Source organism: Phocoena sinus, chromosome 5 (genome assembly GCF_008692025.1).
Source record: "Phocoena sinus isolate mPhoSin1 chromosome 5, mPhoSin1.pri, whole genome shotgun sequence".
Classification (NCBI taxonomy): Eukaryota; Metazoa; Chordata; class Mammalia; order Artiodactyla; family Phocoenidae; genus Phocoena; species Phocoena sinus.
The window spans coordinates 107,693,226-107,720,922 of NC_045767.1; the positions used below are offsets into that span (position 1 = coordinate 107,693,226).

The 27,697-nt window shown below is 37.3% G+C and overlaps 1 protein-coding gene across 8 annotated transcripts in view; it reads right to left on the reverse strand.

Annotated features, from left to right (window-relative positions):
• Window positions 1–27,697, reverse strand: part of ARFIP1 (ADP ribosylation factor interacting protein 1) — a 130,510-nt gene that overhangs the window by 6,623 nt on the left and 96,190 nt on the right. For all 8 annotated transcript variants that reach the window (XM_032633125.1, XM_032633122.1, XM_032633124.1 and 5 more), the window contains one exon: window positions 22,604–22,778. In XM_032633125.1, coding sequence (XP_032489016.1) covers window positions 22,604–22,778 — 175 coding nt within the window. The remainder of the gene's footprint in view (window positions 1–22,603; window positions 22,779–27,697) is intronic.

Sequence of the window (27,697 nt, forward strand, 5' to 3'; positions counted from 1 at the left end):
GATTCTGTGCTTCTAAAATGAACACATTTTTCAAGCAACAAGAAGGCACCTAATTTCTTCCAAATTATTCATTGTTAGCACCATTCAAGTTAACAGTATCACACTAAAAATTTGTTAACATTCTTAATACAGACTTCCACTAATTCATATTGACTTCTTTCTCTATGTCTAGACAGAAAAGTTTTGCATTGCAATCACTTTTAAAACAAGCTTTAAAATGATAAACTGATTTGTGTTAAGTATCTACTATGAAAAGGTCAAATTATGCCAATTAAAGTTATAACCAGTGTTCACCTTACATGAATGGAGTTTGATTTCAGGACCAAATCTCTTTCCTGTAAGTCACTAGAGTCAATGAAAATTACAGCTAGAAAAAAGAAGTAAAGTAAATTATTACAGGCTAGTTCGCATTTGATTCCTATTTAAATAAAAATGTTGTCTAAAACTGACCTGTTCTCAGTAACCTCTGCCAGTGTGAATGAGTTTCAGGTCTCTTCTGGAGAACAGACTGTCAAAGACTGGTCAAAGGAGAGCTCTGAGGGCAGTACATTTTGACAGAAGGGTGGAAAAGTTTCCAGATGACCTTAGGTATGAAATAACTTCTTAAAGATAAAAAACCATAAATTATGATGAAAAGATCGATAAATTAAATGACTTTGAAATTTAGAATTTCTATTCACCCAAAGATTGAAAAGACAAGTTACAAACTGGGGAGAGGGATCTGCATTACAGGGGCTGACAAAGGGTCCACATCTAGAAAATGTGAAGACCTGCTATACACCGAGAACCCAATTAAAAAGAGCAAATAGGGCTTTCCTGGTGGCACAGTGGTTGAGAGTCTGCCTGCCGATGCAGGGGACACAGGTTTGTGCCCCGTTCCGGGAAGATCCCACATGCTGTGGAGCGGCTGGGCCCATGAGCCATGGCCCCTGAGCCTGTGCGTCCGGAGCCTGTGCTCCACAACGGGAGAGGCCACAACAGTGAGAGGCCCACTTACCGCAAAAAAAAAAAAAAAAAAAAAAAAAAAAAAAAGTGCAAATAACATGAACACCATTTTACAGCAGAGGAAACGGGAGTGGCCAATTAAATCTGAAGACTTCCAGTCTCATTAGAAATAACTCTTACACACTGCTGATCAGTGTATAAATTTGTACAACTACTTTTGAAAAGTTTGGCATTAACTAGTAAAATGAAAGATGAATATATCCTATGGAACAGTAAATTAAGATACAGATATAATGATATATATGTCTCTTTATATATATATATAGATATATCTATATCTGTATCTATTTCTCTCTCTCTATATATATAAATAAAGTTATTCCAGCCCCTAGAGTAATGCCCAACACCAGATCCATGGTAATATTTATTGAGTGAATGAATGTAAGTAACATTTTAGGTGTGGTATTTTTTTTCTCTGAATATATAATATCTTTATATATATATCTATATATAAAATAGATAACCATCCTGCTCCCTCCATAACCCCTATTCTGAGTTTTCATTTTTTTGAATTTATTTATTTTTTTATACAGCAGGTTCTTCTTAGTTATCCATTTTATACATATTAGTGTATACACGTCAATCCCAATCTCCCAATTCATCCCACCACCACCATCCCCCGCCACTGTCCCCCCTTGGTGTCCATCTGTTTGTTCTCTACATCTGTGTCTCTATTTCTGCCCTGCAAACCAGTTCATCTGTACCATTTTTTTAGGTTCCACATATATGCGTTAATATACGATATTTGGTTTTCCTCTTTCTGACTTATTCACTCTGTATGACAGACTCTAGATCCATCCACGTCTCTACAAATGACCCAATTTCGTTCCTTTTCATGGCTGAGTAATATTCCATTGCATATATGTACCATATCTTCTTCATCCATTCGTCTGTCGATGGGCATTTAGGTTGCTTCCATGACCTGCCTATTGTAAACAGTGCTGCAATGAACATTGTGATACATGACTCTTTTTGAATTATGGTTTTCTCAGGGTATATGCCAAGTAGTGGGATTGCTGGGTCATATGGTAATTCTATTTTTAGTTTTTTAAGGAACCTCCATACTGTGCTCCATAGTGGCTGTATCAATTTACATTCCCACCAACAGTGCAAGAGGGTTCCCTTTTCTCTACATGCTCTCCAGCACTTGTTTGTAGATTTTCTGATGATGCCCATTCTAACTGGTGTGAGGTTGAGACCTCATTGTAGTTTTGATTTGCATTTCATTAATAATTAGTGATGTTGAGCAGCTTTTCATGTGCTTCTTGGTAATCTGTATGTCTTCTTTGGAGAAATGTCTATTTAGGTCTTCTGCCCATTTTTGGATTGGGTTGTTTGTCTTTTAAATATTGAGCTGCATGAGCTGTTTATATATTTTGGAGATTAATCATTTGTCTGTTGATTCATTGGCAAATATTATCTCCCATTCTGAGGGTTGTTGTTTCGTCTTGTTTGTAGTTTCCTTTGCTTTGCAAAAGGTTTTAAGTTCCATTAGGTCCCATTTGTTTAGTTTTATTTCCATTACTCTGGGAGGTGGATCAAAAAAGATCTTACTGTGATTTATGTCAAAGACTGTTCATCCTTTGTTTTCCTCTAAGAGTTTTACAGTATCTGGGCTTATATTTAGATCTTTAATCCATTTTGAGTTTATTTTTGTGTATTGTGTTAGGGAGTGTTCTAATTTCATTGTTTTACATGTAGCTGTCCAGTTTCCCCAGCACCACTTATTGAAGAGAGTGTGTTTTCTCCATTGTATATCCTTGCCTCCTTTGTCATAGATTAGTTGACCATAGGTGCGTGGGTTTATCTCTGGGCTTTCTATCTGGTTCCACTGAACTATATTTCTGTTTTTGTGCCAGTACCACACTGTTTTGATTACTGTAGCTTTGTAGTATAGTCTGAAGTCAGGGAGTCTGATTCCTCCGGCTCCATTTTTTTCCCTTAAGACTGCTTTGGCTATACGGGGTCTTTTGTGTCTCCATAAAAATTTTAAGATTTTTTGTTCTAGTTCTGTAAAAAATGCCATTGGTAATTTGATAGGGATTGCATTGAATCTGTAGATTGCTTTGGGTAGTATAGTCATTTTCACAATATTGATTCTTCCAATCCAAGAACATGGGATATCTCTCCATCTGTTTGTATCATCTTTAATTTCTTTCATTAGTGTCTTATAGTTTTCTGCATGCAGGTCTTTTGTCTCCCTAGGTAGGTTTATTCCTAGGTATTTTACTCTTTTTGTTGCAACGGTAAATGGGAGTGCTTCCGTAATTTCTCTTTCAGATTTTTCATCATTAGTGTATAGGAATGCAAGAGATTTCTGTGCATATTAATTTTGTATCCTGCAACTTTACCAAATTCATTGATTAGATCTAGTGGTTTTCTGGTGGCATATTTAGGATTCTCTATGTATAGTATCATGTCATCTGCAAACAGTGACAGTTTTACTTCTTCTTTTCCCATTTGTATTCCTCTTCTTTCTCTTCTCTGATTGCCATGGCTAGGACATCCAAAACTATGTTGAATAATAGTGGCGAGAGTGGACATCCTCATCTTGTTCCTGATCTTAGAGGAAATGCTTTCAGTTTTTCACCATTGAGAATGATGTTTGCTCTGGGTTTGTCATATATGGCCTTTATTATGTTGAGATAGGTTCCCTCTATGCCCACTTTCTGGAGAGTTTTTATCATAAATGGGTGCTAAATTTTGTCAAAAGCTTTTTCTGCATCTATTGAGATGACCATATGGTTTTAATTCTTCAATTTGTTCATATGGTGTATCACACTGATTGATTTGCATATACTGAAGAAGCCTTGCATCCCTGGGATAAATCTCACTTTATCATGGTGTACAATCTTTTTACTGTGTTGTTGGATTCTGTTTGCTAGTATTTTGTTGAGGATTTTTGCATCTATATTCATCAGTGATTTTGGTCTGTAATTTCCTTTTTTTGTAGTATCTTTGTCTGGTTTTGGTATCAGGGTGATGGTAGTCTCATAGAATGAGTTTGGGAGTGTTCCTTCCTCTGCAATTTTTTGGAAGAGTTTGAGAAGGATGGGTGTTAGCTCTTCTCTAAATGTTTGACAGAATTCACCTGTGAAGCCATCTGGTCCTGGACTTTTGTTTGTTGGAAGATTTTTAATCACAGTTTCAATTTCATTACTTGTGATTGGTCTGTTCATATTTTCTATTTCCTCCTTGTTCAGTCTTGGAAGGCTATACCTTTCTAAGAATTTGTCCATTTCTTACACATTGTCCATTTTATTGGCATAGAGTTGCTTATAGTAGTCTCTTAGGATGCTTTGGATTTCTACAGTGTCTGTTGTAACTTTTCCTTTTTCATTTCTAATTCTCTTGATTTGAGCCCTCTCCCTCTTTTTCTTGATGAGTCTGTCTAATGGTTTATCAATTTTGTTTATCTTCTCAAAGAACCAGCTTTTAGTTTTATTCATCTTTGCTATTTTTTCCTTGCTTCTATTTCATTTATTTCTGCTCCGATCTTTATGATTTCTTTTCTTCTGCTCACTTTGGGTTTTGTCTGTTCTTCTTTCTCTAGTTCCTTTAAGTGTAAGGTTAAATTGTTTATTTGAGATTTTTCTTGTTTTTTGAGGTAGGCTTGTATTGCTATAAATTTCCCTCTGAGAACTGGTTTTGCTGCATCCCATAGGTTTTGGGTCATCGCGTTTTTGTCGTCATTTGTCTCTAGGTATTTTTTGGTTTCCTCTTTGATTTCTTCAGTGATCTCTTGGTTACTTAGTAATGTATTGTTTAGTCTCCATGTGTTTGTGTTTTTACGTTTTTTTCGTTGTAATTGATTTCTAATCTCATAGCGTCGTGGTCAGAAAAGATGCCTGACATGATGTCAATTTTCTTGAATTTACTGAGACTTGATTTGTGACCCAAAATGTGATCTATCCTGGAGAATGTTCCATGTGCACTTGAGAAGAAAGTGTAATCTGCTGTTTTGGGATGGAATGTCCTATAAATATCAATCAAATCTATCTGGTCTATTGTGTCAGTTCAAGCTTGTGTTTCATTACTAATTTTCTGTTTGGATGATCTGTCCACTGGTGTAAGTGAGATGTTCAAGTCCCCCACTATTACTGTGTTGCTGTCGATTTCCTCTTTTATAGCAGTTAGCAGTTGCCTTATGTACTGAGGTGCTCCTATGTTGGGTGCATATATATTTATAATTGTTGTATCTTCTTCTTGGATTGATCCCTTGATCATTAGGTGGTGTCCTTCCTTGTCTCTTGTAACATTCTTTATCTTAAAGTCTATTTTATCTGTTATGAGTATTGCTACTCCAGCTTTCTTTTCATTTCCATTTGCACGGAATATCTTTTTCCATCTCCTCATTTTCAGTCTGTATGTGTCCCTAGGTCCGAAGTGGGTCTCTTGTAGACAGCATATATATGGGTCTTGTTTTTGTATCCATTCAGCAAGCCTGTGTCTTTTGGTTGGAGCATTTAATCCATTCACGTTTAAGGTAATAATTGATATGTATGTTCCTATGACCACTTTCTTAATTGTTTTGGGTTTGTTTTTATAGGTCCTTTTCTTCTCTTGTGCTTCCCACTTAGAGAAGTTCCTTTAGTGTTTGTTGTAGAGCTGGTTTGGTGGTGCTGAATTCTTTTAGCTTTTGCTTGTTTGTAAAGCTTTTGATTTCTCCGTTTAATCTGAATGAGATCCTTGCCGGGTAGAGTAATCTTGGTTGTAAGTTCTTCTGTTTCATCACTTTAAATATATCATGCCACGCCCTTCTGGCTTGTAGAGTTTCTGCTGAGAAATCAGCTGTTAACCTTATGGGAGTTCCCTGTATGTTTTTTGTCATTTTTCCCTTGTTGCTTTCAATAATTTTTCTTTGTCTTTAATTTTTGTCAGTTGGATTACTATGTGTCTTGGTGTGTTTCTCTTTGGATTTATCCTGCCTGGGACTCTCTGCACTTCCTGGACTTGGGGGCTATTTCCTTTCCCATGTTAGGGAAGTTTTCAACTATAATCTCTTCAAATATTTTCCCAGGTCCTTTCTCTCTCTCTTCTCCTTCTGGGACCCCTATAATGTGAGTGTTGTTACGTTTAATGTTGTCCCAGAGGTCTCTTAGGCTGTCTTCATTTCTGTTCATTCTTGTTGTTTACTCTCTTCTGCAGCAGTGAATTCTACCATTCTGTCTTCCAGGTCACTTATCCGTTCTTCTGCTTCAGTTATTCTGCTACTGATTCCTTCTAGTTTATTTTTCGTTTCAGTTATTGTATTGCTAATCTCTGTTTGTTTGCTCTTTAATTCTTCTAGGTCTTTGCTAAACATTTCTTGCATCTCTCCTTGATCTTTGCCTCCATTCTTTTTCCGAGGTCCTGGATCATCTTCACTATCATTATTCTGAATTCTTTTTCTGGAAGGTTTCCTATCTCCACTTCACTTAGTTTTTTTTTCTGGGGTTTTATCTTGTTCCTTCATCTGGAATGTAGCCCTCTGCCTTTTCATCTTTTCTATCTTTCTGTGAATGTGGTTTTAGTTCCATAGGCTGCAGGACTGTAGTTCTTCTTGCTTCTGCTGTCTGCGGCTATCTAAGAGACTTGTGCAAGTTTCCTCCCTATTCTGAGTTTTGCTTATCATCCCTATTGGTTTTTCCTTTGTAAAAAATTATATATTTTATATATATATATATATATATATATATATATAATTGGTTTTTCCTTTGTAAAAAATTATATATTTTATATATATATATATATATATATATATATATATATATATATATAGGCTGTGTTTGGTCCCATGGCATGTTATCTAGTTTCTCCTATTGGGAGAAAATATGTGCAAAACATATCTGGCAAAGAACCTGATGCTAGAATATACAAAAAATTCTTACAAATGAATAAGGAAATGACAAACCCAACGAAAAAATGGGGAAAAAATCTGAACAGGCATTTCACCAAAGAAAATATACAGATGGCGAATAAGCACATGAAATGACCAACATCTTTATTTATTAGGGAAATTCCAATTTAAACCACAATGAGGTCTACTACACATCCACCAGAATGGCTAAAATGAAAGGTTAACCATACCTTATTGGTGAGGATGCGGAGCAAATTGGTCTCTCATATACTATTGGTGGAAATGTCAAATGGTACAACCATTTTGGAAAAGTTTGCCAGTTTCTTAAAAAGTTAAACATGCACCTACTATTCCCATGTGTATATATACATACAACCCAGCTATTCCACAGGTAGGTACTGACCTGAGAGGAATGCATTACGTATATTGTTTTGTGTGTATACCAAATACTTTTTTAAAAAGAAAGAAAGAAAAAAGGAAAATAATGAAGCTTCATGACTTGTTTCAAATGTAGTATAAAAAATAAAGACTATAAATGAGTAGATAGATTTAAAAAAGAAACTAAATTAGAAAGTTTCAAATAATCTTTCTAGTTTCTAATTCTCCCTAAAGCCATAAGTCAGTTCTGTTTATAATTGAGACTTTCACCTTTGCTTGTAGATTCTAAAAGTAATACACCTCAGAGAATTCAAGGAAAACTCCTATTTGGCCCTAAAATATGATGTTACGATCCTTACAAACTGGTAATGTGATGCATTTTGATTCTTTGGAAAGCACACGTAAGTAAAATTTCCTTCCCTAAAATGCCATTTTCCTGATTAGGAACAAAGCAAATCTACCACAAATAAACCATTTATTTATTTTCTATGTCCATTAAGTAGATAACCTTTTTCTTTGCCTGTCTCTTATTAACTGCAGAAGGAGGCTGATATAGTTGAAGGAGAATGATTCAGGAAAACTGGGCTCAACTCCCATTTCTGCCTCAAGTTAACCATATGAACTCTCTTCACTTGCATAATGAAGAAACTGAGAGTAAGATAATTTTTATGGTTCCTTTCTACTAAAACTTTCTGAGAAAATTGCTTTCTAAATAGAGGTACACATATATTTGGAAACTCAAGTGGCTCTCAAAAAGCCGTTCTGTTGAAAGGCTTTCTTTCAGTAGAAAAACATTATTTCTATTTATTTTTAAGGACAGAAACTGGCACTTCTATTAGAGATGTATTAAATTCAGCTGAAAGTTTATGTACCAGTTTATAAACACTCTTCCCTGTTATTGAGTTAATTTTTAAGGTTTTCATGGTAGTAACCTACTTGAGTCACACAGTAATTTTCCAACTACTAGTATTATTTGGCCTTTCTTGTTTTCCAATTTCAGATGACCCTTGGCTCCTGGAGCAACAGAGCAACTAAAGGGCTTCTGTATTTTTCATATGAAAGTCTAATAATTTTTAGAAATAGGTTCTAACTAATTACTCCTTTTCGGACCACAAAAAATTTTTGACTTGAATTTTAACTCCCAGTGTTTTAGAACTTGGAGAAGACAAGGACCTCCCTGGTGTTGCAGTGGTTAAGAGTCCACACTCCCAGTGCAGGGGGCCCGGGTTCAATCCCTGGTCAGGAAACTAGATCCCACATGCATGCTGCAACTAGGAGTTCATATGTCACAACTAAGGAGCCCATGAACTGCAACTAAGGAGCCCACCTGCCACAACTAAGACCTGATGCAACCAAATAAATAAATATTAAAAAAAAAAAAGAATTGGAGAAGACAGTAAAAGAGCACAGGATTTGATTCACGTACTGAACTGCAGAGAACTGTTATCATGGCCCAGAAAGTTAGAGCATCAGAAAGAAAGTGGGAAGGGAATCAGACAATTTCTAGCTAACCCTACTGCTGTCAACACAAGTCAGAGTCCCCACCCCCGACAGTCGACAAACCTAACACAGAGACACACTTCTTGTAGCTGAGGGAAGCTTGGGAGCCCACCACCCAAGCCTCAAAACGGGGCCATTAGCTGTATTTAAAATGGTCCCCCACTACCCAGTGAAATTTAATCCATGGGAAATAAAGGAAAGAGGATGCTTTTTAGGACTGAATTCTAGTTTTCACAACAAAATAATACAATACCCATTTTCACAAAAACATTCGCTTGGTAACTGTGAGAAGGTTGATGTGTAAAAGCCTTTTAAAGTATCAGCACTTCAGATAAGTTCCTGGAATAAAGAGAGCCTCTGGGGAGTCACAGCTTTTCAATTATAATTATGGAAATAAAATATAAAATTTCATTGTCACTTCAATCTCAGAAGCTGTTTCATACCAAAACAGACAACTTATCTCATTTTTCTATTAGCACTGATTATGTAAGTGTTATCTTAGTAAGAGTTTTAGTTCTGGTAGTAATCTTCAAAATCAGATGCAAATTTAAATAACAATGGTAAGTTGACTCTTTTATCTAATCAAACCATTAGTAAATAAAAAATAAAGGTAAATTAAAATAAACTAATAAATCAGTTCTCAACAGGAGTATACTTTCTAAATTAAATGAATTAAAAACTTAGAATATTTTGCTTTTCTAATTATCTTTTTTCTCTTAAAAATTTTTTTTTCTATTTTTTTACTCTATTATTACTTTTGGCCGTGCCACGTGGCATGCAGAACTTCGCTGCCCAGGGATCAAACCCACACCCCCTGCATTGGAAGCACGGAGTCTCAACCACTGGACCACCAGGGAAGTCCAATCTCCACTTATTTTTGACTAATTTTAATTTGCACTAGGGTCTGTACTCATATAATGTATTCAGTGCAGCTCTGACTGATAGGCTACAAAGAATCTTCAGAATGCTTTGGTTATTAAGTAAATACAAATCATTACCAACAGAGGAAAAATTAAGAAACCTTATAAAAGCAGTTGCAATACAATTTTAAAGATAATTTTTGCAACCTTGGTAATGATACTGTGCTGTTGTCACTATATATAATAAGCAGTTTTAACAAGACTTAAAAGTATTATTTTAAGTATACGGCTTGTCTATCAGGTTCACTTTACTAGGCTATCTGGCTTTTTTATAAAGATCAGTCTGGCAGGGCTTCCCTGGTGGCGCAGTGGTTAAGAATCCGCCTGCTAATGCAGGCGACATGGGTTTGAGCCCTGGTCTGGGAAGATCCCACATGCCGCGAAGCAGCTAAGCCCGTGCGCCACAACTACTGAGCCTGCGCTCTAGAGCCCGTGACCCACAACTACTGAAGCCTGTGCACCTTGAGCCCGTGCGCCGCAACAAGAGAAGCCACCGCCATGAGAAGCCCGCACATTGCAACGAAGAGTAGCCCCCGCTCGCCACAACTAGAGAAAGCCCGCACACAGCAACGAAGACCCAACACAGCCAAAAATAAAAGTAAATAAAATAAATTAAAAAAAAGAAAAAAGATCAGTCTGGGAAAGATTCTGGTTTCTCAACTAGAACTGGCTTGAGGAGAGAGATGAAGAACATAAGGTGGGGGGAAAAAGGTCAAACCCTGCTTTTAGGAGAAGGGGCAAAAAGCCGAAATGTTGGAGGAAATATTTTAGGGTCATTACACTTTTTCAATTTACTTCTATATTTATGCTATGAAATCATGAGAAGTGATAAGCATACAGTATCAAAGAAACAGCCAAGCATTTTTGGTAGACTATTCTTTGATATGGAGGGTGACACTAACTTTTGTGAAGCATTTTCTGTGTGACAGGTAGTATGTTACCCTTACATCTTACATCTTCTATTCTCTCCATGTTATCATTAAAAAAAAACAAAACAGACTCAGAAAGTTAAGTAACTCACCTAAGTTTTAGACAGGTAGGAAGCAGATAGGCTGGATTTGGGAAACAGGAATGTTTATTCCAAGACTGGTCCATGTTCTTTCACCTATTCTAACCTGCCTCTATTCTACATTTTAGAAAGCTTTTAAACAAAGTTTGAAACAAACAAAAGAAGGTATAACAGATCAGTTAAAGGAAGGGTAGAAATGTAGAAAAGATATATCTAAACCTCCTTCCTATTTTGTCTCTGGTCCTGAAGTTGCATTTAAACAGCCTCAGGACAAGGATCTAATGCAAGGGTTGGAACAGATAAAAGTTAATTCTTTCGGGCTTCCCTGGTGGCGCAGTGGTTGAGAGTCCGCCTGCCAATGCAGGGGACACGGGTTCGTGCCCCGGCCCAGGAGGATCCCACATGCCGCGGAGCGGCTGGGCCCGTGAGCCATGGCTGCTGACCCTGCGAGTCTGGAGCCTGTGCTCTGCAACGGGGGAGGCCACAACAGTGAGAGGCCCGCGTACCACAAAAAAAAAAAAAAAAAAAAAAAAAAAAGTTAATTCTTTCTAAAATTATGAAGAATAATGCAATATTAAACTTTCATATAATAAAAAACTTTCATATAATCTTTCCATAATTACAGAGCAGGAAAAAAAATCTAAATTGAGCTATTTATGTATGTTATCTCCTAACTTTAAAAAGGTTTAAAGTGGTTATAAAGATAAATAAAACATGACACAAAAGCAGATTTAAAATAGGAGAAGACAGAGGTAATATTTCCTGTGGTGAGATGATGACAGATTTGACCAACTTTGAAAACCTAACATCAGAAACAGAGTAATTTAGAAATATACTAAATCACTGTGAACTCAATTACTAAGAACTTTCATAAAGACCTACCAAACAATGAGCAACCCAGATCAGACACAAGCAAAACCACTATAGCAACATCTGGTGAATGACCGAAAATATATCATACAATACTGTAACTGTTAAAAGGCAAAACAAACTTCAGCACTGACTACTGACACACAGAGACAAGCTGAGGTTTTAAACAGAAACTGGGTAAGAGAAATTTAAGAGCAGAACTGATAGATGATGTCAAGTGGATCACACTGAAAACTTTCTCCTGCTGATACAGCATGTATCAACAGAAGATAAATACCACTTAAAAGTTATTGACTAAAAAACTTAAAGTGTTATTTCATAGGCATCAAAACCATAAAAAAGTACTTTATTTCTACCAAATGAACTTATTTCCAAATCAAATTTAGATTACATACCTTTTTATCAGAGACACTGAAGTCATTTTTTTAAATGAGGTAATTTCTAGTCAAAAAAGCTATTTTAACATATTTACAATTGTTAAGTTCTTCAAAGTACTTATTGGCTCTTCCAGTAATTATATAAAATAGGGCTTTATATTAAGTGTACAAGAATATTGGGGCAGTACCTTGGCTTAAACATGAAAGGAAAAGCTGGAACAAAATCATTCTTTCTTTTTTTTTAAAAAATTAATTAATTTATTTTTGGCTGTGTTGTGCCTTCCTCACGGTGCACGGGCTTCTCATTGGTGTGGCTTCTCTTGTTGCGGAGCACAGGCTCTAGGTACGCAGGCTTCAGTAGTTGTGGCCCATGGGCTCAGTAGTTGTGGCTCACGGGCTGTAGAACTCAGGCTCACTAGTTGTGGTGCAGGGGCTTAGTTGCTCCGCGGCATGTGGGATCTTCCCAGGTCAGGGCTCGAACACATGTCCCTTGCATTGGAAGGCGGATTCTTAACCAATGCACCACCAGGGAAGCCCACAAAATCATTCTTTAGTAAGAAGTCTCCAACCACTGATATGTAAAGAATTAATTCCTTTCTTTACTCCCAACTATTTAAAAATGTATGATGATATGCTTTCTTTGCCCATCATTGATCTTTTTCCAGTAAGGAAGAAACCAGAAGAGTAACAGCAGGAATGTGTACCTGTCTTGGCCTTTTATTAGGTTTGTGAAGTATAATTTTATTATTTTGTAATAGCTTTGGAAATGCTTGTCATGAAAGCAGCTACCAGCTGAAAAAGAGAAGCACTATCAGAAATATGGGAGTGAGCACTGGGAAGGGAGTGAGAAAAAAGAAAGACAAACATGGAGGTGGAAGAATAGATTTTATTTTTCTGACTCACTGGGATGGTTTCAACAAATCACTGACAAGTGGGTTTTTTAAAAAAAAAGCATCCTATGAGTTAAAAATGGCAGTTTTGTTTTGAAAAGATAACTGATGAAACGCAATCTGTAAACTCCAGTAACGGTGAGTCACAGCACTACGCCTTATCGTTTTTTATCCAACGGTACATTAAAATTCTCAACGCACAAGTTTTCTCACCCTAGCAAAAATGCCTGTTGGCGCTTCTGTTCTATGGCTTTTACCATGTTAGCTCACTCCCTGTCCTCACCCTTCCCTCCAAGAGTTCCAGGTTTAGATGTGACCAATATGGCTTCTGTTTTCCAACGTTATCTCCAATCTTTTCCCTCCAAGCCTTTCTTGGAGCAGCATTATAACATCATTTACTTAACTAAAAGCAGGGCTATGGAGTCAAACAGATCTAGATTTGAATCCTGGTCTGGCTGTGAGACTTTGGGCAAGTTACTTAACCTCTCTGGACCTCAGCATCATCATCTATACACTAGTATGATCATCTAGATCACAGATTATAGATATACATACAGATATTATATAAAATACTTACAGAAAGCTTCCTCTATATGCAGATTACTTAAAGGTCAGTCTCTATCAGTTCACTTACTGTAGGAAGGGAATGCCCTAAATATGTATCCATGGGGCTTACCTCTAGGAGAAGAAACAGACTAGCAGGCATTCACAGCACAGTATGATTTGTGCTTTAATTGGAGAAAGCCTTGGGCACTATTGTAATACACAGGGGACGAAAGAATGAAACTCTGCTCGAGGAAATATTAAGTAGCAGAAATCATTCAAGTTAGCATCTGAACTCCTAGCTTAAAATTAATTTAGGTCCAGAAGAGTAGTTAAGGAACTGGGTATTTCCTTTCATTAATGAGGTGACCCAGTTCTCACTGGCCTTTGGACACTGGGCAACAGGAACTTACAGATAAACCAATGGCCAATTCAAATTCATCTTTACATTCACAAAATAGTTTTCTTTCAGAAGTATGGTTCTGTTATTTTATCTTGGAAAGCTAACTTTTTTTCCCTCTTATACAGCTTACAAAATTCTCATCCCATGCACCTAACAGCTGTTTATAAACTTAATGGAAAAGCTTTACTAAAATGTTATTATAAAACCATTATTTTGGGCTTCCCTGGTGGCGCAGTGGTTGAGAGTCCGCCTGCCGATGCAGGGGACACGGGTTCGTGCCCCGGTGTGGGAGGATCCCACATGCCGCGGAGCGGCTGGGCCCGTGAGCCATGGCCACTGAGCCTGCGCGTCCGGAGCCTGTTGCTCCGCAACGGGAGAGGCCACAACAGTGAGAGGCCCGCGTACCGCAAAAAAAAAAAAAAAAAAAAAAAAAAAAAACCATTATTTTTCCTAAAAAAGATCTATAAGCAGCAATACTGTTCTGCTTTAAGAATAGAACAGAAAATATAACAAAAGTTTACAAATCATTGAAACATATGATCCAGGATTTCTTGCAGGCTTTTTTTCTGACCTCCTTCTGCCAGTGCTCGTGTTCCTCATTCTGTGTGGCCCTGCTCAAGTCACACTGCCACCCAGCCCAGCAAGTACTTTTAGCCAACACTAAGGTTTTCTTCATCAAATTCTAGGTTTCTTCTTCCTCATGCTTTACTCAGCATTTTGTATAGAATAGATTTTACTAAATGTTCTCCATTAGACTGTAAGTTGCTTGTCAGCAAGCTTGTCATAATACCATCATACAGTATTTCTTTATAAGTAGGCATTACAAATAGCCCAAAGCAAGCTATTTGTAATGCCTAATTACACACACATATATATATGTAATTAAGCATATATATATAGAGAGTCAACAGGAAAGCACTGAGTCATTACTGAAAGGACTTCAAGGAAAGGTGAAAAAGAACAATGCAAAGTCAAGTTCTTAAACACTGCTAGTATCGTCTGAGATTTTACTCAGAGATACTAATTAAAGGGCTTACTTTTAAGTAAATTGCAGAGACTGTAACTACTAGGAGCTAAAAAAAGTGCAGTAATGCCACCGCCACCAAAACTAATGTGGAGTATCAGTGATCTGTTCAAATCTCACACTGGTTGCTTACTTAAAAACTCACCTTTATCACAAAACCTGGCAAACTGACTTGGGTGATACCCAAGGCCAGCAAAATAAGTGAAATGTGGATCTGAGGCATACACAGTACCAACCATCTAACAGAATAGAGACATTGCAGTAGTAATGGTCAAGAAGTTAATTTTTTTTGGGGGGGGGGCTGCATCATGCAGCTTGTGGGATCTTAGTTCCCCAACCAGGGATTGAATCCAGGCCCCCTGCAGTGGAAGCATGGAGTCCTAACCACTGGACCACCAGGGGATTCCCAAGAAGTAAATTTTAATAAGTGAATCCTATACACTCAAAGTGAAAGGACTGAACAATCCTCTCCCCTATAAGATAAACAACAGAAAAATGAACCTATCCTCCAAATGAGTTGGTCACTTATGACCAAAAGGGGTCAGAAAACACAAGTACTTTAAATATAATTGCCAAGAAACAGAACCAAGTCAAACATATAAAAACAGCAACTCATGATTATACAGCTATCCCTCTGGAAGGCTTTTAAATCTATTGTACAAAACACCTTTCTTTCACAAAAACTGCATGCTGGAAATCGTAGCACAACCGACAGAGAGACTGTATGAACTGGTCAGCTGGGCGTGCTCTCTCCTGCATTCACCAGTTGAGAACTGCAAATTACCAACCGACTCTGGATAGATATGGCTTGGTTGATGTTAATTTCAAAATCAACCCACAACTCACAATTCTTTTTGGTTGCATGATTCATATAAAGATAGTTAACTTCTGCCTCTTTCATAAAGAGAGAAAGGAGACAATGCAAATCACAGTCAAATTTTTCCTGCTCCATGTGTGTTTAGAAAGTTTTAAAGGGACCTGGAAGTCAAAGCACTAAGAACAGCAAACATGGCAGCATACAAGAAAATACTTTCTGCATTAATGGAAGGCACTATCACATCATTTCTAATCTGTCACTTAAGATGAAACCGTTTTTTATTCTTTCCAACACAGAATCAATCATTTGATTTTAAGCTAAGAGGAAAATTATAGGTTATATAAATATGTATATTAAGCTATGCTTGAAAAATAGAAATCGGGACTTCCCTGGTGGCGCAGTAGATAAGACTCTGCACTTCCAGTGCAGGGGGAATGGGATCAATTCCTGGTCAGGGAACTAGATCCCACATGCATGCCGCAACTAAAAGTTTGCATGCCACAACTAAGGAGCCCATGTGCCACAGCGAAGGAGCTGATGAGCCACAACTAAGGAGCCTAACTGCTGCAACTAAGACCTGGTGCAACCAAATAAATAAATAAATATTAAAAAAAAAAGAAAAACAGAAATCCAGTTGAGTCTTTTTGAAAACAGAAGGTATACTATTTTAAAAACAAACATTTTCTATCTATACCTATTTTCCTTTCTTTTAAAAATCAAATTTTATTCTTTAAATAGGTAGGATCAAAATTGAAAGGACACAAAAAGCATATAATGAGAAGTCTCATTTTCAGTCCTGTCTCCAAATACTCTGTTCCCCTTATAGGTAAAAAATTTTAATTAGTTAATTCCTTTGGTTTTTCTTTACGCAAACACAAGAAAATATGATTATACATTCTTATTTCCTTCCTTTCTCACAGAAAAAGTTCTGTACCATATACACTGCTTTGCACCTTGCTCTTTTCATTTAATAGTATGTTCTGAGGATCTTTCTATCAATTGCATCCCTATTCTTTTTTTTTAACAGCTGAAAAGTATTCTGTTGCATAAATGAACCACAGTTGATTCGACTAGGCCTTACTGCTGAACTGTTTCAGTTGTTTCTCATCTTTTGATATTACAAGTGACACTGTTATGAATAACCTTGTACATAGGTCTTTTCATCCTTGTGTAGGCCTGATCTACCGGTCCAGCTTCATACAGAGCTACTCTTCCCCATTCTCCTCATACTCTGGCCTCACTGACCTTCAACTGGATTTGCATATTCTATTCCTTCCTCCACACACCTTTGGTAACTCCTCTCCATCCCTTTGGATCCTCAGCTGCAATGTCACTTTCTCTACCACATCAAGCCAAGTCCCCTTTGTATATTCACAAGACCCCTCTATTTTCCCTTCACAGCACTGATCATGGTTTGTATTTCTGTAATTATTTGTTTAATGTCTATTTCTCTTACTTGACCAAAAGCTCTATGACAACAAGGCCATTATATTTCTATTACTTAACCCTGTGACTGACATATGAAAAACAATTAATGAGTATTTGCTGAATAAAGGAATAAAATGTCAAAGGTGCCAATTACATCAATCTGTTCTTAGTATTTTACATGTATTTCTGTTTTACCTTGTAAGTATCTCTTGAAACCTTCAGTTCATTCCACTTCCACTAATACTAATCCAAGCTCCCATTATCTCGTCTAAACTCCTATATTCACTCTTAGGTTCTACTAAAATCTATGCACCATTTTTAAAACCTGTCATTTGCCGGGACTTCCCTGGTGGTGCAGTGGTTAAGATTCCACACTCCCAATGCAGGGGGCCCAGGATCGATCCCTTGTCAGGGAACTAGATCCCACATGCATACTGCAACTAAGAGTTCACATGCTGCAACTAAGGAGCCCACCTGCCACAACTAAGACCCAGTGCAACCAAATAAATATTAAAACAAAAACAAAAACAGACCCATCATTTGCCAAGAATTCTCTCAGTGGCTTCCCACTGATATTCAAATAAATTTTCCCTAACATGGCGTATAAGGCCTGCATCGTCTGGCCGTTTACCTCACACACCCTGCCATTTCTACCAGAAATACTCTTTGCTTCTCACTTTACCTGGTTAATGTTCTACATCCCATGGAAGCCTGAGCCTGAGCACTCACTGGTCACAGCCAAAATTTTACATTTATATTTTGGTGTGATTTGATCAGCGTTGTTTCTTTTACTAGGCTATAAATTCTAAGGGTTGAATTTTTTAAACTTTTGCTCACTGGGCATCACCAATATCCAGAACACTTCCTGGTACACAGTATAATACTTGATAAATGTTTGTTAAATGAATGAAAAAAAGAACAATAACATGAGATTATATCAAATTACATGATAAAATACACTGAGGAATTAAGTGTGGAAGTAGAGTTGCAGGACTAAGGGACTATTTCACAGGATCCAAATGTAGGTAATCATATTTGGCACGGTGTTGAGGTTGTTTACTGTATTTACACATCTCAATCCATAAATGTTTATTTTTTATTTAGAACTGGGTGCTTTTACCTATAGAAATTAATTTCACTTGACTTATGAGCAAATACCAAGAATACTGTTTATGCCTACAGTTACAGAAATAAAGATGACAGTACATCACTGGCATGACTATTTTAAAAATATCAAGAATAAAAAGTTAGGGTCCTTTTTTTTTGACAATAGGGAAAAAGATTTCAAGAATGTATCTGATTGTACATATTAAGTAATGATTAACATGTTTCTTAAAATCTGGCAACAGATATCCATTTTTAAATTCAGAGGCTTATATTTTTTCTTCTCAAAGAGAAGAATACCTTTGCTCTCCAAGCTTTTCTAGACATTTACAGCATATTGTTATAAAAATGTACTAGGCTTTGGGTATTTCCTATTACAGTGCATATTTGTATAAAGTCACTGGGTAACCACAACTACATATATAGCTGTCTCACATTATGTGAGTATGTTTACTTTGTTCTGTGTTTTTTTTTTTAAATTGAAGTATAGTTGATTTACAATGTGTTTTGTGTTCCCACAAAGTCTACAAAGCACCAGAAATGACTATTTTCTCTCTTGCCTATGTTTTCTATTTTCTAGCTTCTGTTTTGTTTTGAACCTTCAAAGGTACAATAAAAAGGTAAATAAACTGCCTTAAGTCAGAAAATAGCTCAAGTTACATTATTTAAAGGTCTAGAAGAAAAGAAATATTGATGAAAGGAGAAACATTAGAAGAGCCTAATCAACTGTGTCCTTACTGTTATGCAACTCAGTGTTGTTTAGTAAACGAGGAAGAGAATATCAGAGGGTTGTTTAGGTTAAAGGTAAACACAATATATCAGGAGGGTGGGGAGTAGGGCTGGGGGCTGCATAGAGTACAGACTGTAAACAGTAGAAGAATTCAAGTTTTTCCATTAAGGGGAAATGACAAACATGGATATGTGCACACATCTCTCAGCATTAATGCATGCACATACACACCCCGGTATGCACATAGGTATTTTACACACATATTCCCTTTGTTTTGCCAGAGAGAAGGAAGGTTAGACTAAGTACATATAAACACCTCAATTTTCTAAGATAATAGTAAAGAATCCATCTCCCAGTTACTCTCAAAACTTTTTAAAGTTCAAAAAAAAATAAACAAAAATATTCTCACAATGTTTGGCCACTAAAATTTATAACGAGTCACAGTCTGAGTGACTATTTTACTTCTGCACTGTTCTAGCTGTTTGGTTATCTGGTCTCGCATTTTGCAAGAGAAATGTCGCTATGGTAGGACACTCCAAAAGCCAGGATATGAGAACCAAAAGAACCCCTCCCCTGGCACCCCCCCACCCACAAAAAAAGCTGCAAAAACAACTTTAGAAAAAGACAGTAGCTTTCAGGACATCATCAAATTACAAAATAGCATACTCATCAATGTTTCAGATAACTTACATTTAAAAAAAATTTAATATACAATATTTAAGAAATAGAAAGAGTATATTATATTTTGGTAAAATTCAAGTGCTAAGTAGATTACCTGACAATTGTGTATAAAGGAAATACTAAGGTACAAATTCAGTTGTAGTTCAACAAGAGAAGAAAACCCCCAATTTGAGGCATTTCAAACTGTCAAGAAAGCAAACAGGAATGACAGGCAATTCCTAGGCCTAAAGGCTTGCTTTTTCCTCCCTTTGTTAGAGCTATAAAAGAAGAGAAAAGGGTAAAAGTTGCTCAACAACAATAATAAAAAACAAAGAAAAATTTTCTCATGGATCTAAGTCTTCACCCAAATTATAGTTGTTTATTGCTTAAAATAACAGAGATGAAAAACATTATCTTTTTGTAGTTTTAAAGAATTAAACACAAAAGATAAAAAGATCAGAGTTTCTTTCAGATTTTAGTTTAGACATAGCTGATTAATGATTACTGAGTTGAAACTGAAACTTAGCTTGATGACAACTGCGGAAAACCCCAAACAAAGAATATGTCTAGGCTCTCTAAGAACATGAAATCCTTGAGAATAAAGGCAATTTTTAAAATTTTATAGTAAGGAAGGTTGAAAGAAGAGAAGCTGTGACAATGACAACACTATTCTCAAAGTAATGACTTCTAAACCTTTATCTCTGGAACCCTGACTTTGTTCATCCAAACTGCAAACCCACATCATAAACTTCCTACCAATTGTTTCCATGTGAATATCTTGTTGTCATTTCAAACTAAATACTGGGTTAAATAGAACAAGTTCCCAACCTTCATCCCTAAGCTTCAGGCCAAACCAGCTTCCTATGTTGATTTCCTAATTCCTGTCATGCAGCCTTGAAGCCACTGCTCTTTCCTTTCTCTGTTAATGCAGTGAACCTAGTCGAGACCCTTACTACGGTGCCTGAAGAGTGTTTTTAAGTCATAATTTTCTGTTACTCGCAACTTTAAAAATTCTTCAATGCCAATAAGATAAAATTGGATATGAGAGCCACCTGACTGACATGTACAATTTACAGAGATGACCTGGCTGGTCTCTTCTTTCCTCACTTCTCAGTGTGTCTCCTGAGTGTGAAGGTTGTTATGAGGATTAAGTGAGAGAATATAAATAAAATGCCTAGTAACTGACAAATAACTGCCTTCCCTGATTCATGTCTAAATCTGGAGATCTACTGCCAAGTTTCAAAAACAGTTACATAGTAAGAGAAGCAGCAGTCACACAGACATTATTTATCTTTGTATAATTTGCTTATTTTTATTTACTCTGGCAAGAACCATATAAACATAGATGGTTTAGGGATACTAATTCTTTCAAAATGTTTCTCTCCTTTTTATAAAAGCAATGTAACTTTTCATTGAAAATGTCTAAAATACAGAAAAATACATAGAAAACAAAATTACCCATAATCTCACTATCCAGAGAATAGCACACAATAAATACCAATAGATTCCAATAGACCACAATTACCATTTTAAACATTTCCTAAAATAATTTTCTCTATTAGCAGAGGTCCTGAACCCCCAAATTAGACAAATTCCTTTCTTTCCATTCAAATTAGCTTTATGTAGAGCCCATAAAATGCTAGCATATTTCATTTAGCACCACACTGTACCATGCTGATTCTAGGGGAGTACGTAAAAAATATTTTTATTTAAAATATATGTCTATATCTAAGTATTGACATATTCCTATCCTTCAAAATATTAAACCAGATGACTGAAATGAATGCCATCTCACGTGCTCAGCTAATGAACGCTAAAAGGCTCACTGTGCTCTTGTCTGAATGGTGCTGGGCAAGCTGTCTCCTGACTCCGCTGAGGTTTCCTTTACTGACACTATAATGGTTTCAGTGTAATGGAAAATCAGTACTTTTCACCCATTGTAGCTAACAAAACAAGTGCGTGATACTGCTGGCCTGAAGGAAATGTATGCAGCTCTTATGGTAGCCAGAAGAGTTTCTAAGGAAATGTTAAGGAAAACAAGAAGATATCAACAGACAGTTAGAACTGAAGAAAATTAATATTAAGACGATACCTGGAAGAAAGCAGAGCTGAAGGTCTATTATGACTTCAGAGGATGTGAAAAGCGCAGAAAGGGGACCACCAATGTGCAATGATGAGACCCCACCTCCAGAGGACTGATCTACACCTCCTCTGTACCTAGCTCACTACTGGCTCTTCCATTTTCAGAACTGCAATCCCCCTCCCCGAACTGAATATGCATGTAATGTTAAACATGGGAACCTGTCCTTCACTTAAACCAAAGCTCGGGAGCCTGTTATTACCTGAGTCTACCTCCAAGGAAAGCAGGTCCATCTCAGATCTTACTGTTCTAGTCCTTGGATGTATTCATGTTACATGAAAATAATGTATAAAATTGGTTTCCTGGCTTATTTATTCTAGGTTATGCTAACTGCAGCCCTCAACGGAACCTTTCAGTCATTCCTCATTTATTAGTTACTGGGAAGAATGATGTCCCCTTCCTGAAATCTGTACCTACCATTAATAAAAATTTTTCAAAATATTCAGAACAGAATCTATCATTATGCAACTTTTTAAAGCACTTGATACCAACACCAATCTGAAGATCAACATCAAGTATTTTTTGCCAATTGTTACATGTGAAAGATGACTTTTATGACAGAAAGGTAAATATATTTTATGTACTTCTAAAAACTAAAACGCTGATTATAAGTGGAATCCCATTTCCAACAATTCCAAAGTTGACCCTTGAACAACATAGGTTTGAACTGCATGGGTCCACATATATGTGAAGTTTTTTCAACAGTAAATACTACAGAATTGCATGATCTGTGGTTGGTTGAACCTGCAGATGTGGAAGCGCAGACTCTGGGGAACCCTCGATTCGGGGGACCAACATGTGGATTTCTGACTGTATGGAGGGTTGGCACCCCTAACCCCCAAGCTGTTCAAGGGTCAATTCTATAATGAAAGACAGTTAACAGAAACAAAAAACTTTCTATTTATCTCTCTTTAGGGTGACTTTAAAGTCCACAGAAAGATCTCAGAAGGTAAAGAATAAATTTACCTTATTTTCTTCTAGAAATTTCAACTTGATAGAAACATCGTTGCGCATTTTATCGTATTTTTCCTTATGTGCTTGGAACAAATGCTGTGATTGCTCAATCTTTGGCAGAGTGTTTGCATCACGTGGTCCAAGATTCAGTTCTTCCAAATCAGTACGATATGCATCATATTCAATTCTGGAAAGAAGAGAGTAAGTGAAGCACACTACAAAGACAGTGTGAAATAACTTCAGGACGTGAAGTGGAACTACATAATAGTTCCATATTATACATTAATATATAATAATTCTCACGCATATTTGACACCTTATGCTTTTTTTTATTTTTAAAAAATTTAATTAATTAATTTTTGGCTGCGTTGGGTCTTCCTTGCTACGCGCAGGCTGTCTCTAGTTGCGGCGACTAGGGGCTACTCTTTGTTGCGGTGCGCAGGCTTCTCATTTCAGTGGCTTCTCTTGTGGGGAGCATGGGCTCTAGGTGAGCAGGCTCAGTAGTTGTGGCGCATGGGCTTAGCCGCTCTGTGGCATGTGGGATCTTTCTGGACCAGGGCTCGAACTCGTGTCCCCTGCATCGGCAGGCAGATTCCTAACCAATGCGCCACCAGGGAAGCCCAACTTACGCCTTTAAAATCAAGTATTTCTGGGCTTCCCTGGTGGCGCGGTGGTTGGGGGTCCGCCTGCCGATGCAGAGGACACGGGTTCGTGCCCTGGTCCGGGAGGATCCCACATGCCGCGGAGCGGCTAGGCCCGTGAGCCATGGCCGCTGAGCCTGCACGTCCAGAGCCTGTGCTCCACAATGGGAGAGGCCACAGCAGTGAGAGACCCGCGTACCACAAAAACACAAAAATCAAGTACTTCTTTAGTACAAAGAGCTATTAATATAAGCATGGTGGGAGGGGAGGGGCTGCTTCTTAATCTCATTAACTATTCCTTTCCAAGAACAGTATTAACTGAAGAGTAAAATTTCCAGTTTATTTATTTATTTTTAAAATATTTATTTATTTATTTTTGGCTGCATTGGGTCTTAGTTGCGGCACATTGGATCTTTTGTTGTGGCTCACGGGCTCTTTGCTGCAGCGTGTGGGCTTCTCTCTAGTTGCGGCACACAGGCTCCAGAGCACAAAGGCTCAGTAGTTGCGGTGTGTGGGCTTAGTTGTCCCGCGGCACATTCGATCTTAGTTTCCCGACGAGGGATCAAACCCGGGTCCCCTGCATTGGAAGGTGGATTCTTAACCACGGGACCACCAGGGAGGTCCCTCCACAATTTAAAAAACCAGTTTAGGGACTTCCTTGGTGGTCCAGTGGTTAAGACTCTGTGCTTCCAATGTAGGGGGTGCCAGGTAAATCCCTGGTGGGGGAACTAAGATGCCACGTGCCATGAGGCTAAAAAAAATAAATAAAAACCAGTTTAAAAAACAGATGTTAAAACGTACTACTAGCAAGATCAGGGTAGTGATCAACCCCCCATGTGAATTGGTTAATATTGATAAGGCAAAGCAGGTGAGGATAGTAGACTACTTCTTCTTCTTCTTTTTTTTAATTTTGGCTGTGTTGGGATAGTAGACTTTAGAATGACATAAACTAACTCGTAAAAGGGAGTTAACTGTGGGCTGGCACTTCTTAAAGTATAGTCTAGGTCAGCAATGCACAACAGAAATATAATGCAAGCCACATATGTAACTTAAATATTCTAGCAGTCATGTTAAAATAATAAAAGTTAACTTCACCTGTTTAACAGTATATTTAATTTTACACAATATATCCAAAATATTATCTCTGCAACATATATCAATGCAAAAAAATTGCTAATGAACTATTTTACTTTTGGGGGAGGGGGGACTGAGTCTCTGAAATCCATTGTTTTTTAAAAAATTAATTAAAAACTTTTAAATTTATTTTATTTTTTGGCTGCATTGGGTCTTCGTTGCTGCGCGCGGGCTTTCTCTAGTTGCAGCGAGCGGGGGCTGCTCTTTGTTGAGGTGCACGGGCTTCTCATTGCGGTGGCTTCTCTTGTTGTGGAGCACAGGCTCTAGGCACGAGGGCTTCAGTAGTTGTGGCATGCGGGCTCAGTAATTGTGGCTCGCGGGCTCTAGAGCTCAGGCTCAGTAGTTGTGGTGCATGGGCTTAGTTGCTCCGTGGCATGTGGGATCTTCCTGGACCAGGGCTCCAACCTGTGTCCCCTGCATTGGCAGGCGGATTCTTAACCACTGTGCCACCAGGGAAGTCCCCATTGTGTTTTAAGCTTCCATCACATCTCAATTCAGGCTAGCCACATTTCATAATCCATAGACACATGTGCCTAGTGACTACCGTATGGGAACTCTAGACGGATTTCCGTAACATTAGTATTTAGAATGTGACAGTGGCATCTACTACAGAGCACTTATCACCTTGTGCTCCCTGAGATGCCTCTCCTAATACTCTGCCACCACTAACTGAAATAATTACCCCACCACCAACAAACCACAATCCCACAGCACGTTACAATACCTCTGTCAAAGCACCCGTGTAGGTATAGCATTACCTTGCTAATTAAACAGTGACTTATCTAGCAGTGTCAACTATTCAGTACTCAGCTAGGAAGAAGCAAAGTGATCTCTAATTTAGTCAAAATCAGCACCACAAACTTATGCCCTAAAACTAAAGCTCTTTATTAAAATATCTATAGTACAATTCATATCTCCTATTTCAGGAATTAATAAACAACTTACTCTAGAATGTATATACGACTTGAGAAAGAACACATCAGTCCCTCACACCAAGCCTAATTTATTCTCAACTCGTGCTAAATTTAGTAACTTTATCTTTCAGGGTCAAAAGCATATCATTTATTTATTCATCGATACAATGATTCATTCAACAAACATTAAGTATTAACATTTTATGTTCCAGGCACTGTGCTAGAAAGGAAAACTATCTGCTCATCTTCATAGCTTATCTTCAAGAAGCTAACAGCCTGGAGGGAGAGAAGCTCTTAAACACAACAACAAAATGAGATAATGGATACTGCCATGGGGGAAGGAAGATAAGGTATGGTGGAAATTAAGAGGAAGAATTACTTAATCAGGTATCTGAAAAGGCATCTCAGAAGAGAATTAAAACAATTAAATTTCAAAGGATGGTAAGAGTTTATGAGGTGGATTGGGGCCGGGAGATTGGCAGAATATTTCAGGAAGAGAACAGCATGAACAAAGGCATAGATTTGTAAGATACCATGACACATTTGGGAAGTAATTCAATAATTTAGAACCTGAAGTTGGAATAAGATAACGAAAGGAATTAGTATCAGACAGGAAGGCAGGATTGAGATTAAGCAGGGCCATATTAAAGGGATCAGACTGACTCCAGTAGGACAAGTGACGGAAAGCCATGGAAGAACTTTGATCTAGAAAGTGACACATTCTATTCGCTCAGGATAGAAAGGTGACTCTAGTGGCAATATAAGGCATGGAGGATGGACCAGAGTAGAAGATTAAGAAATCAGAAGCAAGGAAACCAATTAGAAGACTGGGCAAAAGAGAAATGAGTCACTAAATCAGGAAGGATAATGGTAGTAAAGCTAAGGAGGAGGAGACAGTTACTAAAAATTTGGGAGGCAAGACTGACATGGGATAGCAAGTTAAATTCCATGGGTTCTATGGCCAAATTGCATGACCAGTCTGCCCTTTACTGGCTCTAATGTCTTGAGCTAGTTTTTTTTTCTCTCCTTCTGCTTCAGTTTTTCATCTACAAATGGAAATAATAATCTCCACAAAAAAATGTATGTACAAAGTACTTGGGACACCTGCCAATAACTAATATGTTTAGAGGGCTTATTATTTCAGCCAAATTAGAAGAGGGATGGCCTGAAGCAAACATACTAAAAACAGTAAAAAATGAGAGAGAAGTAGACAAAAATAAACAGTAATGTGTGGTGATTTAATGTGAAGACAAATATTCCTCATAGCCTCGGGTATACTTTTAAATAACAGCAATTAATTTAAACACAGTTATAATACTGACCTTATATGCTTTCATTTATATCCAGTTTGTAGATGGTGTCAAACTAAAACTTCCCCTAGGAGTTTATCTAACAGTGCTCATTAACACTAGGAAGAGAAGTATACTAAGTTTTCAAAATGCAACTCTTCACTTCAAGGTTGCCAGTCTGCCCTGAGTCCATACCAATAAAGTTAGTGATAGCTGGTTACTTTATGGCTTCTATAAAACTTCTAGAGAACAGGTGTCCACATCTGAAAAGTTTTGACCACAATAGGCTCCCTTGTTGGTGCTGCTATGGAGAAGTGTTGAATGGGCTGTTATAAGATTTTCTATACACGAAGCACCAGACAGCTAGGAAATACTTGTACAATACATAATAGGGAGCATTAAAAGGCCACCCGGACATTTGCCTAAACTGCCACTTTTTGTGCTGATCAAATAGCTGACCCTTGCCCTAAAACTCAATAAATTCTGGTTTTGACAGAGAAGAAAATTCAGCTACTGAGAAACTTTTAATCTGGGATTCTTTTTCAGTGTTATCCCTCAGTAGACAATGTTTTAGTGTTACAACTAGTCAATGCCTCAGCTACTCCATAAATGTACAGAAAAGTTAACCACCAAGCCAAGCTTAATGAATAAAATCATATATTGCAATTTCAATAAAAGAGAATAAATTATGGGATGAGGTCATTACTGTTGTTGGTTTTTAAAGTACACACAGAGGTATTCTAAAGGTTTCCTGATAACCAGCTACCAAGTACATATAACCTGGTTTATAATTTTGCTCAAAAGTTTTAAACAAACCTATACATTGGATAAATTGAGATTTTATATCACATTGTACATTAAGTCAGATTCCTCATCATAAGACATGAAAATTATTTTTTATAATCAGATGTGAAAATTTGAGATTAGTCCAGTTCAGGCTTGAGGCCTAATGATCAAAAATAGAAGGTAAGGAGCCCATGGGTTTTCATTTTGGCTTTGAAACTGATTCCTGCGAACAAACCATTTAACCTCTAGAGGCTTATTTTTCTCCTTTGCAAATTAAATATAAAATGTTTTCTGTACGAACAGTGACATGTAATATATTTGTCTTTCTTTAATATGGGTTAA